We start from the raw sequence: 15,709 nt of genomic DNA, 5'->3' as shown, positions 1-15,709 counted from the left end.
GAAGTATATATTCTCACAGTGTAGGAGCTACAAACTTTAACTGTCTAACAGCTAGAAGCTTAGCACTGGCTACAAACTATACGCACAAGCTTTTTGTTCGAGTTTTCAATAGTTTTTGAGAGTGTTTATAATAGCTTCGAAATACTAAGGTGCCGCTTTTAAAAACATTATGTTTTCGAGACTCGAGACTACTAGTGTACACAGCCAATAATCCACGGGCCTGTTTCAGGCCCGTGGGGAAAATCAGTTGAATACAGGCCGGAATACGGGCCTGTATGCGGATGTAATCGCCCACGGCCTGCTTATACATCCTGGAACCACAGGCCCGTTACAGCACGTACATCTTGTCCTGAATACAGCCCGTAAATAACGGGCCTGTTTCAGCCTGTACCATCCACGTCCTGCTTACAGCCTGTGCAGCCAGTGTATGCGCATGCGCAGAGAGAAAGTTGCTTAGCTACGAAATCCACCAAAGACTGAAAAGGTGCTTTCAGTTTGATGTTCTCGTTCAGTTGCAGCTTTAAAGGATGGATGGAGTAATTATATTATTTATGGAGCTGACTGCCAAGGCCAGCTAGCAAGAAAAAGAGAGAGAGAGAGGAAGTAAGTAGAGTTTAAATAAGGAGCTAGTATAGTAGGTCTAATTAATACTCACTTCTGTCCATTTATCAGCTGCTAGATGTCTCTGCAATTCTTCTCTCACTGTCTCTAGGAGTCTAGCTCTATAGGCTACAAGGTGTGCTTATGTGGTCATGTATAAATAATTATGTTGACGGAGTTATTTCGTATTGCAGATCTGGTTGCCTCTTATGCAGGTTGTTGACTTCTTCTACAATGTTATAAGTGAGTGCTCAGCTGGTTTTTAAAATGTTGATCCATATGCTACTTATGTATAGGAATACACATCTAAAAAGGAGGATATGCACCTCTACAACGACTACTAAATAGGTGAGTACGAGGTATCATGTAAATGTATACCTATGATATTATCTACAGTTGTCTGTGTCATCATTACTTTACATGCTCGAGATTCAGGTTCTATTATTGACTCACTTACTCGAACTCGTTTACGTATGCACACACAGATGTACCTGTGTCTATGTCATCATTACTGTACTGATTGAGCTCGAGAGATTGAGGTTCCTTGTCACACTACTTGAGAATGTGAGCCAATTTAACTCACTTTCAACTCGTGTACTGATGCACACATACAGATGTACATATAATTATATTGGAATGCTCACATGCCATCAATGATTTCAACCCAGAAGGTATTTACAATAATAATCTTTTTGTCTTTTCGTTTACATTGGTTGGTCTAATTACAGCATCGTGGACACACCTATACTTTAGAATTTGGCAGGTAAGCAATCATTCATAATAATTATAAAAACTTTGTTTGTGTTTTGCTTTAGTTAAGTTACCTGCTGTGGACATGGCTGGTCTGTGACAGTACAAACAGTCGAACAAAAAATGTATAATGGTAAGAAACATTATTTTCTTTGCAACCTATATACACAGTGACGGAGGACATGGCTGGTCTGTGGACAGTACGAACAGTCGAACAACACATTATATTGGTAAGAAACATGTTCTTTGCAACGATATTCACATGTCTTCTTTATACACAGTGACAGAGGACATGGCTGGTAGTACAAACAGTCGAGCAAACAATTTATAATGGTAAGAAACATTATTTTCTTTGCAACCATTATTCACATGTATTCTTTATACACACAGTGACACACTCGAGCAGCACAAGCACTAGAAGAAACATTCCTATTAGTGTTGTAAACTGTTGTCTGGCTATGTTTGTTTCTTAAAAATGTTAACACTTTGTTGAATTATTCATGCCAAACTCAGCTTTTAACTGTATAAAAGCAAACCGGAACTAACTGAGAACATAGGGCTGCTTACAGGCCGTGCTCAGGCTGCTTACAGCCCGTTTCACAGCTGATTACATGCTGAAATCCACAGGCTGCTAAACAGTATCTAACCATGCAAACAGTTGAATACACCACGTGGATTTATACCTGTAAGGGGCCCGTAACAGGCATGAAACGGCCCGTGGATTTTTGGCTGTGTAAACAGGTGAAATGTCTAGGGCCAGGGGGTGCCTTATTAGAAGGGGGCTTTATTTAGAAGCAGTAGTAATAATGTAGAAATGAGTGTTGTAGCATATTAAAGTATTCTCCACTCACCATCTAGTGGAGATGCATCCCCACTATCGTGTCCACCAGTAGCCATGGCGGGCTATAGCCTCGACTCCAGCCCCTTCAACCAACAGTTTTCCCCCCTAGCTTTCTTGCAATCAAGGCTACCCCCCCTCCCCCCCCCCCCCGGTAGGCTTAGAGAGAAATTCTATTAATAACTAGTGTTCAAGCTGGCGCTGTGCTAATGCCTCTCGCCATGTTTTTGCTTTCGCTCACAAGTATTAGAAAGGTTAATAATTTGCAATAATTATGATTTCAAATTGACAGAATAGGTGTTAGCAATTGATTAAACACAGTAACGAATAATATAAATTGAGTAATTATCAGAAAAGGTTGGTTTGTGGCTTACCTGGACCTCAACAAAGCTGATTCTCTGCAAAATGGATTCTCTTACACGTGGTATTGAGCGCGCATGCGCATTAGATCTACATCCAGGAATAGGGGTGTGTCTGCAGTTCTGGCTACTAAAATAGCTAGCTTCTTTAGCAGCTCTTTCTAACTCTTGTAGCCAACAAAAAGCTAGCGCTTAAGTGCAAGGCTAACTTATAAGTTGAATAGAAAGTTTGTGGGAACAGATGATGCTATGAAAGATTCTGAAGAGACTGCAACAGCCTTCAATGTGAGTCAAACTAGCCATAACTCGAGAAAGAAGCTTTAGTTTGCTAATCCACGAATCAAAATCCAAGAGAACGTGGCTAGAAGCCTATAGAAGCTGTTAGTTTTCGTCGCATTGTAACCGTTGAGCAGTTATAGCTGGAATACACACACACACAGACAGACAGACAGACAGACAGACAGACAGACAGACAGACACACACACAGTCAGCTTTACCGTATCCCTCGTGCGGCTACGCCTCGAGGCATAATAATCACCCCATTTCAGCTTTCTACCTCAATGATCATTACCATGCATGGCATGCATTTGCAATGAGGCAGCACTCAGTGGAGACAAGTAAAGTAGGACAACTAGCTGAGCTGACAGCCGGCCTCCACTAGTTGACAGCAGTTCAGGGTCCAGAGATGGCTGTGCTGAGTGGGTGGTCAGTTCTCACATGTACTCCCTGAGGGCATGAGCAAGACTCAGTGGAAGAAGAAATTGAAGCATCAAAAGAAGTTGAAGTGAGAGCTGCAGTGGAGGGTAGCATAGAACAGTCTCTGGGGAGGGGGGGGGGTCCTCCCCCCTCAGGTGTTTGTTATAATATAGGAATTGTACCCCAGTGCCAGTGGGATATAGGCTATAGCTATATCCCACTGCCGGGCATCAGGGTGTGCAGAGAGGCAAAGCTTTTCAAGGGTAGACACCACATTAATACATGCAGTTTGCTAAGGAGTGACTACCGTAAAAATCCTATTAATTTCGATTTTTCTTTGGCACACAAATAGAACAGAGAAAATACATGAGCCTCAACTGGCGCCTCAGAGTGACTGCTACGTTGAAGTTGCAGGATGAATCATTCATTAATTTTGTATAATTAATAGTATGATTAAGAGGGCACGAGTAACAAGCAATGGTAAGGCTATTAATTAACCTTGCCAGTGCTGTTATTAATTAATCCCTTATTGCACGAGTAACCATAATTATACCGTATTCACCCGAATTACCGGGACACTCTATTCTAAGGGACACTTCGGACTTACGTAATTTTTTTCATTCTATATTAAGGAACAACGGGAAATGTAAATATTTTTAGACGTCCCGATCTAATTAGAACGAAAAAGAGCATGTTAGCTCGATAGAGACTCAAAACTCTTAGAAACTCTCTGGATTCTACTCTCTGGCACCGTAATATGTCACTGACGGTTGAAGACACCTTTGTAGACATGGAACCCGCGTACACAGCTTCTAAACTGCACGAAAGACATTTTAGCTGCAGAGCTAGCCTCGGCCTGGAATCGAGGCCTTGTACATACCTTAAATGGGGAAATATTCGTTCTAATTACTACGGGACACCCTAATACAAGGGACACTTCGACTTTAACGTAATTTTTCTTGCTCTATTCCAAGGGACACTGCAAGCCGTAATTATTTTTTTGTGTCCCGGTAATTCGGGTGAATACGGTACTACCGGTATTGATTTATGATAAAGTTTTCTGTAGTGTTACATGTAGTAACATTTTCAGCAGCGGCGGTTTTTCGAAAACAATATGTTGTCATTGACAGCATGCAATTACTGGACCGGATGTAATACGGGATTAATTGCTGTACACTCTCCAGTCACTAATAGCACATCAGATCATACGATTAGAGCCTAGACTGTTCAAGGTGGCTTTATTGGAGGTTTTATGGTACCACTGGTATAGCTACAGTAAGAGAGGGTGACTGTATTGCAGGAAAATTGTGTGGATTTTTGTGTGTGTTATAAGTTTATCGTTGTTTATATTTGCTGTATGATACAGGCAAGAAGCCAAAGTGAGGAAGAGAGGAAGAGACAGAAGTAGTTAAAAAAGGAGAGACTACTCTCTCCATCAAAGAAAACTATAATTGTTGGACGAACCTCTTTAAGAGGTGGGTACGGGAGGGTTGGTGATTCTTAGGCCCTAAAACAGTAGGAACAGTAGGGATTGTTGGAAACTTGATAGTTGAAGGCTAATTGTATTTCTTGGTACAGTAATTGCAGAGGAGGGAAGACACAATTAACCTTATAAGCACTAATTTATGACCTTTTAACTTTTTTTATTACTCAGTATAATATGTGGCATTCCTTAGCAAGTGGGTGTGTCCAATTTTTGCAGCGATTGACTCATTGTTATACTCTCTCTCTTCTCTCTCCACTGCAGTTTTGATAGTCCATTCCTTGTGTCCTGTCAGTCCCCCAGGAGTAGGGCCAGATCACCACACATGGCTATAGGTGAGTACATTATATGGTAGCTACTGTGGGCATGGGTAAGCTTTGAAGGAACACGATGTCAGTGTAGATTACGCATTAGTAGTGAATTAAAGCAGTGATCAACATGACTGTAGATGTCTACTGCATGGCTGTTTATTACAGTATAGCGCCAAATTTTCGAACCGCATAATTTTAGTGTCACTCCGTGTGTACTTACTCACCAATGTCCAAGTCGTACGTCTTAGTAATTACAGAAGAGCTAGATGGCATTCTGATGACAAAATTGTATTCATATTCATTGCTCCCTCACCCTGCCCACACACTTGCACTATAAACCCACTAGCCTCGTTCCCAGGCCAATAGAATACAGGCTAGCGAGACAACTCGACCTGAATGGGGACGAGGCGACGAGGCAATAGCTAGATACCCACAGGCATTCCATTGTGACAATATATACCTTCTACAGTTTACACACCTCTCTTAATTATTGTGTCCCTCTAGATGTGGCTGAGCTGGAGGGTGGGGAGTCCAAGGTGACCACACTCATCGGGGCAGCTGCTAGCATAGACAATGTCTGCAGAATGGACCCCATCCTCTTGGAACCCATGGATCCACGTGTATAGTCACTGGAACACTACATAGCTAGTACGTACTGGTTAAGGTTAATAATTCATGCTGCACACACATGCTGATCATATGATGTGCTGTTACTTTCAATTGTCTCAGTGTTCAATGAATTGTTTTCAGTGAAATAACGAACAACAGCTAGTATAATTACATTGCTAATCAGTCCAGTTCTAACGTGTCCTCACTAGCTGTGTTTAAACGAGATCTTTTGTCACTGGGACCTGCGGTAGAGGAAATGAGATGTGAATGCCAAATCCCCATTAATGATGGCACACGCATAGAAACAGTCACGAATCAACTGGCATACAGTTCATTTAGTCTAGAGAGTAGATTACCACAAATGTGTGAGTAGTTGTACTGAAATGTAAATATCTTTTGATTGGAGCATTTCTAAGAAATAGTGTTGATACTCGTGTGTAGATGAATGACTGAACTACAACATATCCAAAAATATTTCCATGGAAACATAAGGTGGTGGGTTTGTGGTGATTAATAGAACAACAGCAAATTGTTATAGTGGGTAATCGGTTAGAGTAATAAAACGCTAACCTTAAACAGCTAAGGTCTTAGACTTTTATCACACAATAGTTTAATGGTTTAGGTATCCTGACCATCCCTTTATGGGTCTTACATATGCTCACAGTGTCTATAATTCATGATTTACCGGTTTTTAGGTACACATTTGGTTAGAGTAATATTTTCTGAAACATTTATAACTTAGCTTTCAAAGTTCTATGGTAAGTTTACAAATAAATGGGCTACATTTTGATACCAAGAACATTATCTATGCTTATTCCATTGTTGAGATATCACTGAAAAACTACATATTCTACTATTTTCTACTGTTTTGATGACATCGCAAGCTGCTAACCACAAATCGATGACACTCAAATTAACCACGTAAGTGGGCGTACAATAACTGTACGCCCACTTTTAATTACGTTTGTGGTTGATTAAAGCATCATTGGTTTGTGGTTTGCAGCTGCTGATGTCATCAAAACAGTAGAAAATAGTAAATTATGTAGCTTTTCAGTGTTATCTCAGCAATGGAATAAGTATATAGGATGTTCTTGGTATCAAAATGTAGCCCATTTATCTGTAAACTTACTACAGAAATTTGAAAGGTAAGCTATTAATTTTTCAAAAGTTATTACTCTAACCAAAAGTGTACCTAAAAACCGGTAAATCATGAATTATAGACACTGTGAGCATATGTAAGACCCATAAAGGGATGGTCAGGATACCTAAACCATTAAACTATTGTGTGATAAAAGTCTAAGACCTTAGCTGTTTAAAGTTAGTGTTTTATTACTCTAACCGATTACCCACTATAACAATTTGCTGTTGTTCTATTAATCACCACAAACCCACCACCTTACGTTTCCATGGAAATATTTTTGGATATGTTGTAGTTCAGTCATTCATCTACACACGGGTATCAACACTATTTCTTAGAAATGCTCCAATCAAAAGATATTTACATTTCAGTACAACTACTCACACATTTGTGGTAATCTACTCTCTAGACTAAATGAACTGTAATTATTGTAACATTGCATAAAAATTATGCTAAATCAATTATCAAAATTAATATAATGTAGACTCTCTGAAGTACGGCCACCTCGATATACCGGTTGTTGCAATTGTCGTTTGGGACGAATTGCTAGCTTGATCATTACTGCACAAAACTCGCCCTGAAATGCGGCCACTCGCTATACGGTATACTGGTCAGTTTTGGCTGCCCCAAACTAGGTTTTTAATGTAATTTTATACGTCTAGATGTATCATATACGACCGGATATGATGTTTTGGATGTGGTTAGGAGATAAAATTGGATTACACTTAAATTGAGTGTTTCAAGACAGAACAGTATATTCTTGGCAGGACTGCTTTTTTTTTATACCGCAGCTATTTTCTGAAATGCAGCTATTGCGGCACAACTGATCGGATTAACGAGAGTCTACTGGATGTATAGCGCAAACATACAGACGAAAATCTCACCTTGCTCAGTGTGTTCAGTGGCCTCTCTCTTCTCACCAGTGATGGGGCGTGGTTGGGACGAGTCCTCTGCATGGGGAAAGACAATAAAATTAATTTCCAAATTATCGTCTAGTCATCCGCTAACCTTTAACGATATTGCAGATGCATTCTGCTAGCTGCACATCTTTCTTCTGCAGACACACATCAACTAGGACCGAGTAAGTAGCTTTGAAGCCATTCGTTTGCTTCCATAAGCTCAAGATTTGCTGAGCTTTCATCTCTGGATCAAGAAGATTGTCTGATTTGATACTGACAATTTGTGGCTGGTTTATTCCCAAAATAATTGCGTATTTCTGCCAGTTTGAAACTAAAGGAGCAATTTTTACCAGATGTTCGGTAGAGCAAGGTTGGTTGAGGAGGCCTTTATCGATACCCACGTGAGTCACTAGCTCGTCAATGGTAGCAGTTGGTTGAAGAGTAATAGCAGGTTGAAAAGGACCTGTGTGTGTGTGTGTGTGTGATACCTCTACACAAAAACTGTGCACAAAGGTAGTTGGACACTCTTCTCACTCTTGCGTATACCATATAGCGCGAAATTTTCAAGGGGGTTAATTTTCGCTGATTTCACGGGTTAGCAATCCTACACGAAAATTAAGTCCACAAAAATTGAATTATTTGTTATTATTAATAACGTTGCAAAGATTAAAGGCGTGGCTTCCAGTGCGCAGGTATTCCACGAACATTGTACAACGAGCTTTTAGAGGCCATTTTACGAAATATAAGTGCCTTGAAAATTTCGCGCTATACGGTACTCCCCAAACTAGGTTTTCAATGTAATTTTATACGATCACGTTTTGGCAGATCAACACTTAAATAGAGAGGATAATCAGATTCATTGTCCTCGAGACAGAACCGTAAAATTAGTCATTAGGTTTGAGGTGGGGTCATTTTTTAGCCACAATGTAATATCAATACTGTAACATGATAATACACTTACGCACCTGTGTGACTCCATTGTGGTAGCCGAGTGTTCCAGTGAGGGGGTGGAGGGGGTGTGGCAGAGGAGAGAGTGAGAGAATTGTGGGACTGCTCCACTGACAGGAGGGACGGGGGAAACTCTGTAAATAGGAACATATAAGTATGAATAGTGCAATCATAGTACAGTAGAACCTCGACTATCCGGAACCTCGATTATCCGGCAGTTTTCTTTTTATCAGAAAATGGGCGTGTCCCTCAAATGCGCATGCGCATTACAGCTTACCATGGAGACATGCCTGCTTATCTTCTGCGCATGCGCAGACAACCATGTGGCACTGCTGTTTATCAATAAAGTGGGTGGATTAAGGCGTGGTTTATCTATTCGATTATCCGGCATATTCACTTATCCGGCCTGCTTCTGGAACCAAGGTGTCTGGATAATCGAGGTTCTACTGTACATAATGTACCGTATATCTTCTAATTTATCGCAGGGCTGCATTGAGGGGGGGGCGAGAGGGGTAATTTGCCCCCCCCCCTGGGCACAGTTTCGCCCCCCCTAGGATATGGCAGATTCATTTGTACTGCTATAATTCTGATGACTTCACCCCTCCTATATTTTTAATTAGCCCAATTCTCCCCCCCCCCCCCCCCCGATCCAAAATCTTGGATGCAGCCCTGTATCGGACAGCAAACATTTTAGAAATTGTCCGGGTATAATTGGAACAGTAGAGCATGCGAAGTGTCCGGAATAATTAGAACAAGCAAGCAGCTGCATGCGAGCTAGCTAAGTTAGAACAGTGTGCGACCGAATAGTTGCACTAGCTATCTAAAACTAGGTACTCAAAGCTATCTAACTGCAGCACTCTAAGTCTACTTGCTGTCTATGAATGTAACTTAACTTTTTATGCAAGGTATTGTCCGGGTATTTAAAGCACTGGAGTGTCCGTTGTATTAGAACAACGAAAATTGCCCAAAAGAGTGTCCGGGGTAATTAAAAGTGTTCGATAAATTTATTTAGAAGATATACGGTACATTCTAAATGCTGATGACCCGGTTTTCATTCTATGTGTGCTATATAAAAAATCGAAACCAGGTAACAAACAAAATTATTTTGAGCTATAAATAACCATTTACGACTGGCTCACCTGACACGTTCCGAGAGTATGAGGCCACAGGATAGTGAGGTGGTCCAAGGGAGGGAGGGTAATGAATCACATGTGACTGAGGTGGCATCAGCAATTCCCTGGCCTCTGTACGTGCAGAAATAGAACGCAGTGTATACTAGTATAGCATTAATTATTTCCCTGGCTCAAATATTAGACACTACCGTATTACTACTATTGAAATCAGCAGAAAATTGGCCTTTTGATTGTAAACTATTGCGTTCTGGAAAGGATCGTGTGTAATTACCAATACCATGCAGTTTAGGTTTTGCGATTTAATTTTTGCAAAGTGATGCTCGCAAGTAATTATATGGTAGCCTGATATCGACTGCTTGCGCATGCACTAACCATTAGCCAGATACCGGCTAACGCAGGATAAGTTATAGTTATAACACGGGCACGAGGGATGTATGGAATATATTGCACTGAAGCACGAGGGCGCCAGCCCCGAGGGCTGAGTGCAATATATGCCATGCAGCCCGAGTGCACGTGTTATAACTAGTTTATATCCCGAGGGCATAGCAACATAACACTGTCCTAGTAACACAATATAAACAGCACAAAAAAAGACAGAGACAACTCTAGACACAGCTCCATCTCTTCTCTCTTCTAGACGCCAGTATCTGCAGCGTATAAGATTGGCATGACCGACGAATGGCTTGACACAAAATTGTTGGAGTTTCAACTGAAATCTGCAAAACAGCCCCACCCCACTTCTGGTGCTGCAAAACAGCCCCGCCCCACTTACTGCTGCAAAGAAACAGCCCCACCCCACTACTCAGTGAATACATGGTATTAGCTGCTGGTCTACGCTCGGCCTCATAACCAAGCCAAGAAAGCTCGCTTCTACACTGCTGCAAAACAGCTCATGCCCCCAGCAAAAAGAGCCACTTCTAGTGCTACGGTGAAGCAGAATTGACATGCATCACGATGTCGAGGACTAGGTCGATCTAGGAACACAGAATCTTCCACAAAATAAATCTTGGACAATTTTAAAACCTACACGGTTGCAAGAAGAAACTCCAGCAGTGCTGAACATTCATTCCTGCATGGCTGGACATACTTTGATACTTGTTATTTCTCATGCGTATTAATTTAATTTTAATTTAATTGTCTGTCTAAATGCCAGAGGGGCGTTTTGCGGTCAGTGCAATATGACTTTCAGCAGTGCAATATGCTTCATATTGCACTTGGCAACAACGTAGCAACGGGATATAACACCGTATATGCTCAGTAAAACAACAATGTCACATCAAACGGAAGTGGATTGAAGAAAGTAGATAGAAAGTTTGATTGAAGGTTTCTAGCCTGTCTGATAGCATTCTAATAGCTACCGTAGATCTTTGTATTAATAGCTACCAATAAGATTAGACAAAACCTCTGTTGTGTGTGCCTTTTTTGGTCTTCGAAAAGCACTTCTCCAGAAGCCTTGGAGTACCGTAAGACCTCGATTTAAAGCGACACTTTTTAATAATTACGAAACCAGAGGTCGCTTCTTTTGGATTGAAAAATTATATTGAAGTCCTGGTCCATATTTAGAGGGTCGCATCTAATTAAAGGTAACTCTACAGAGTCTACTTGCCTCGATTTCAGGCCACTTAAAAACACTGATTTTCCAGTGGGTTACAATCTAGGCTAGGGAGTGGCTACTGATCCTGTGCACCTAGACACGTACACGCTTAATACAATTTAGAACGAGACATTAAACAGTAATTGTCAATGCAGCTGTCGCTATTTTTAGAGGTCAGCAAATTGCTGAAGCTCCAGGGTGTCGCATATTTTGAGGGTCACCTTAAATCGAGGTATTACGGTACCTCTCCCCTTGTGCTAGATGTATATATATTTCTGCCTGTACTAAATCTTGTATTACAGGCTACAGTATTCTTCTACTTTCTCTAAGAGTTCTAAAGTCTTTCTTGAATTCCAAAACAACTATAGCTATAACTAGTGTTCAAGCTGGCGCTGTGCTAATGCCTCTCGCCATGATTTGCTTTCGCTTAAAAGTATAGAAGAGAAAGTATAGAAGAGGAAAAAGTGTATAAAATAATCTGTCTAAAACTGACTTGCAATTGTATAATTATGGTATCATTGTTGTGTTTTGTGGCTGCTTATACCAGGACCTCAAGGATCTAGGAAGCAACAAAGAAGAAGATTTTGTTTTCAATTAATTATAAGCGGAAGTGCATAATTATTTCATAAAGTTAGCTTATCTATATAAAGTCACTGAGAAGAAAAGACTTATTACATGCATCTATTGTTGTATTATGTGGCTTTAATACCAGGACCTCAAGAAAGAAGAAAATTGGATCTGTAGTTCATGCAGTGTATAATTATAATATTTAAGAAGACAAGACTTGTGTACATACATATTGTTATCTATAGTAGTGTTTTGTGGCTTACCAGGCCCTCAAGAAAAATATGATTCTGCCAGGAGGATCTGGATCTGGGGAATGAGCGCGCATGCGCATTACATCCATAGGAATAATTAAAGGGTGTGTCCAAAGAGATCAATTTCACAAATGGCTACTGCTAGCTAGCTGTTTTAACAGGTATTTTCTGAGTCTTGTAGCTAACAAAAAGCTAGCGCTTTAGTGCAAGGCTAACTCATATGTTGAATAGAAAGTTTGTGCGGACAGATGATGCTATGAAAGATTCTGAAGAGACTGCAACAGCCTTCAATGTGAGTCAAACTAGCCATAACTCGAGAAAGAAGCTTTAGTTTGCTAATCCACGAATCAAAATCCAAGAGAACGTGGCTAGAAGCCTATAGAAGCTGTTAGTTTTCGTCGCATTGCAACCGTTGAGCAGTTACAGCTGGAACAGACACACAGACACACAGATACACAGACACACAGACACACACACACACAGTCAGCTTTACCGTATCCCTCGTGCGGCTACGCCTCGAGGCATAATTATCCAGTCAGCTAGACAATAGCATAGTTAATTGATTTGTTTATATTGACCCCTGAGCCATGCGGTTGTCAGCCACTTGAGATTAAACAATTTCATACTCTGTCTCAAGTACCAGTAGAACAAAACTGCTACATGTACTGATACCCAACCCAGAGCGCAGCGTTGATTGGACTCCGCCCAACTAACCGTATTATTTCAAGGGTCTAAATGTTCGCTAATTGCATGGCCATTTTTGTGAATTTCGCGTAATGAGGATAGGACTTATAATTATAATTATATTGAACAAGCAAATCGCAGTTAAATTTTTCATGAATCCACAAAATACGCAAAAGTATTGGCCCTCGAAAATTACCCGCTTAACGATAGTCTAATCAGCCAATTACATACAGATACCAGGGGCGTAGCAAGCAAGTTTTGAGTGGTCAGGCAAACTAATGGCTAGGCAAATTTTGCTAAAAAAAGGTCATAATGCATGACCATTACCAAGAAATCATCATGCAATTTCAAATGACGACCATTACCTAACTAGCTAAAAGAAATGGTCAGCACCAGCCTGACTGCTTGCTACGGCCTTGGATACTGTATCCGTTTGGCCTTCAATTCATATAGGCAGGTGACACAGCGGTAGTTATTAGAGCAATTCTAAATAGCCACGTACGACTTGCTCACCTGACATGTTCCGAGAGTGTGAAGCCACAGGATAGTGAGGTGGTCCAAGGAAGGGTGGGTAATGAGTCGCATGTGACTGAGGTTGCATCAGCAATTCCCTAGTCTCTGTACAGAAACAGAAGGCATTGTATGTAAATACTAGATATAGCATATAAAACTGTTTTATGACAAAAGCAGAAGGATTCTCGTGCTATAATTATATGCATACAATTATGTGTTTAATTTTATATCACGATAACCCCTACCAAATCATGCCTCGAGGCTAGTGTAATAAAAATAATATAACACGGAAGGGACTGTATGACTTTTATTACACCCTTGTTACCTTGACAACGTCAGGGCTCCATAGAGGCAATTGTATTGAAAATAACACACCAACCAACCAAACAAAAAGCGCTGCCTTAATATTCATAACAACAATAATGAGTTCTTTCGATTAATTAAACTGCTATTCTTCTACTATTTCTGTTCCATAGGTCCACAATTTCTTCTTCTAAGTTACTATCTGTAAGTACAGAGGGCGATTCAAGAGCAACTTTCATTAAGTGAGAAAGGCTTGTGTCGCTCAGGCTATGGCTTTTACCTGCTTTTATCTAGTACCATTCAGCCTAGGCAATTGATTTCTGCATTTTTTATTACATTCCACACTACTATTAGTACTTAATGACAATACCCCTAAAACTAAAACTGACACCACAGTTCCTAAGAATGCACAGATGCGATGTACGACAGTCTCTAAAAACAAACATTTCCTGAGGGAGACCCCCCTAGATGGCCGTGTGCGTTAGCATACAGATAATGGCTTCGCCCCCCATTTTTCTGAAATGTTGATTTTGCCCCCCCCCCCCCCCCTGTAAATGTTTTCTGTATGAAGGCCTGAACGTGATACAATAATTATAACTAAGGTACCATGAAGTAGTGCAGCTTTCTTTGCAGCTAGCGTTCTAGTACAGAGCTAACTACTAAGCATAATAGCGTCAGCGTTTGAGTTCATAATGGATTAAAATATGTTGTGTTGAGTTTAATAATAGCACCATGATGATTCATGTTGCTTGTTCTATACACTGGTGACAACTAATGTCAGTCTTTCGTATTAGTGACTCCACTAAAATTATTGTAACTGATGTAAACTCTGACCTGCTGCAGGCGTGCCTACAATAATGGCCTCAGAGTATCTGCATGTGCCGAGTCGAGTGTAGCTAGCTATATTTGTGTTCATGCACAGCAATTCACGTAAAAGTTGATAAAGGGTCATGAGTACAAAAAACAAATATCGTGCCGGTCCATGACACACAGACAGACAAAATTTTGAATGTTGAGCACTATACATTGTAGGTATAGGGACTCACTCACACAAATACCATCGACACAATACCTTCTTTTGGATCCACTGGGTCCAAAACAATCCATATTTGGTTATCAGGCTCCTTAGTTCCTTTCAAAGTTGTTAGGTATGAGCGGCTTGGTACCTTGCAGTCCCAGCTACTTTCAGAGAGTGTCGCTACCAGCTTTGTGGATGGAACAGCTCTCCCCGGCTTGAATGAATCAACCCTTTTCTTTGATATCTGCATACAATACACGCAAAACTGTAATTATGATGTAGTATAAGAATTTGCAAAACATTACTTTTGGTTTAACAAGTGGTTTTTAGTCTCCATTCATTGACATCAACACCGCTGGATATTGGAATATCAAGTGAAATATTTGAGCCTTCAAACTCCACTTCCAAATTCAGTTTCTCTTCTGCCCCCAACTTTTGGAAATAATGTTGTGTTGCCTAAAGGAATAAAAACAACAACATAAAAGTAACATTTAAGTATACTGTGTACCAAGAGTAGATAAGATATCCTGTAGTAAACGTGAAACCGCATTTGCCTTGCGTCATATCACTGTCGTCACTATTCAATTAACGAGGCCTGTTGAGTAAACTGTGGTACATGTATGTGCGCCTGTATCAGGAACTGCGCAATAAGTACTCTTGCGTGTACCTACGAAAGCTCAATACTTCTGTTTTTCCTAAGAATATATTAGGCCCACAAAAAACCATAAAAAACCTGTCACTCACAGCATTATGTACTTCATCATTGGGGATGATTGTGAAATGAATCTCAACGGTCCGAGGGTTGGCCTTCAGATAGTATAGACTAGCGACATAAAGTAGATCAACATCACCCTCCGCAGCTATTGCAAATGAACTGAAATGATTCACACTCAAACAACCGTACGAGCTGTGCTCAGTGAACGAGCCACGCCCTTCAAGTTGCTTGAATGTGTAGGGAAGACTCTTCTGGGAGCAATGTGCTCTCACAAATGAGAGCTTGGTGGAGCTGGTCAT

At 40.6% G+C, this 15,709-nt stretch overlaps 4 protein-coding genes across 4 annotated transcripts in view; 2 read left to right on the top strand and 2 right to left on the bottom strand.

Annotated features, from left to right (window-relative positions):
* LOC135347956 (tRNA methyltransferase 10 homolog A-like) overlaps window positions 1-5,793 on the top strand; it is an 18,601-nt gene extending 12,808 nt beyond the window's left edge. The window contains exon 8 of the mRNA XM_064546112.1: window positions 5,543-5,793. Within this exon, the coding sequence (XP_064402182.1) occupies window positions 5,543-5,664 (122 nt within the window). The 3' untranslated portion in view covers window positions 5,665-5,793. The remainder of the gene's footprint in view (window positions 1-5,542) is intronic.
* The window catches only part of LOC135347803 (uncharacterized), a gene marked incomplete in the record, with an annotated part of 825,189 nt that overhangs the window by 234,233 nt on the left and 575,247 nt on the right, over window positions 1-15,709 (top strand).
* The window catches only part of LOC135347798 (uncharacterized), a 69,374-nt gene that overhangs the window by 32,403 nt on the left and 21,262 nt on the right, over window positions 1-15,709 (bottom strand). The window lies entirely within an intron of this gene.
* On the bottom strand, window positions 5,759-15,709 carry LOC135348117 (uncharacterized). Its single transcript, XM_064546292.1, has 9 exons — window positions 15,440-15,709; window positions 15,041-15,151; window positions 14,750-14,939; window positions 13,375-13,479; window positions 9,772-9,876; window positions 8,650-8,766; window positions 7,794-8,147; window positions 7,670-7,735; window positions 5,759-5,889 (listed from the first exon to the last, which is right to left on the bottom strand). The coding sequence occupies exons 1-9, from the start codon at window positions 15,707-15,709 to the stop codon at window positions 5,828-5,830; spliced, it is 1,380 nt and encodes a 459-aa protein (XP_064402362.1). The 3' UTR covers window positions 5,759-5,827.

The sequence above is a fragment of the Halichondria panicea genome, chromosome 14 (assembly GCF_963675165.1).
Source record: "Halichondria panicea chromosome 14, odHalPani1.1, whole genome shotgun sequence".
Taxonomy (NCBI): domain Eukaryota; kingdom Metazoa; phylum Porifera; class Demospongiae; order Suberitida; family Halichondriidae; genus Halichondria; species Halichondria panicea.
The sequence above is the reverse complement of the archived record's forward strand: the minus strand, read 5'-3'. Positions and strand labels throughout refer to the sequence as shown.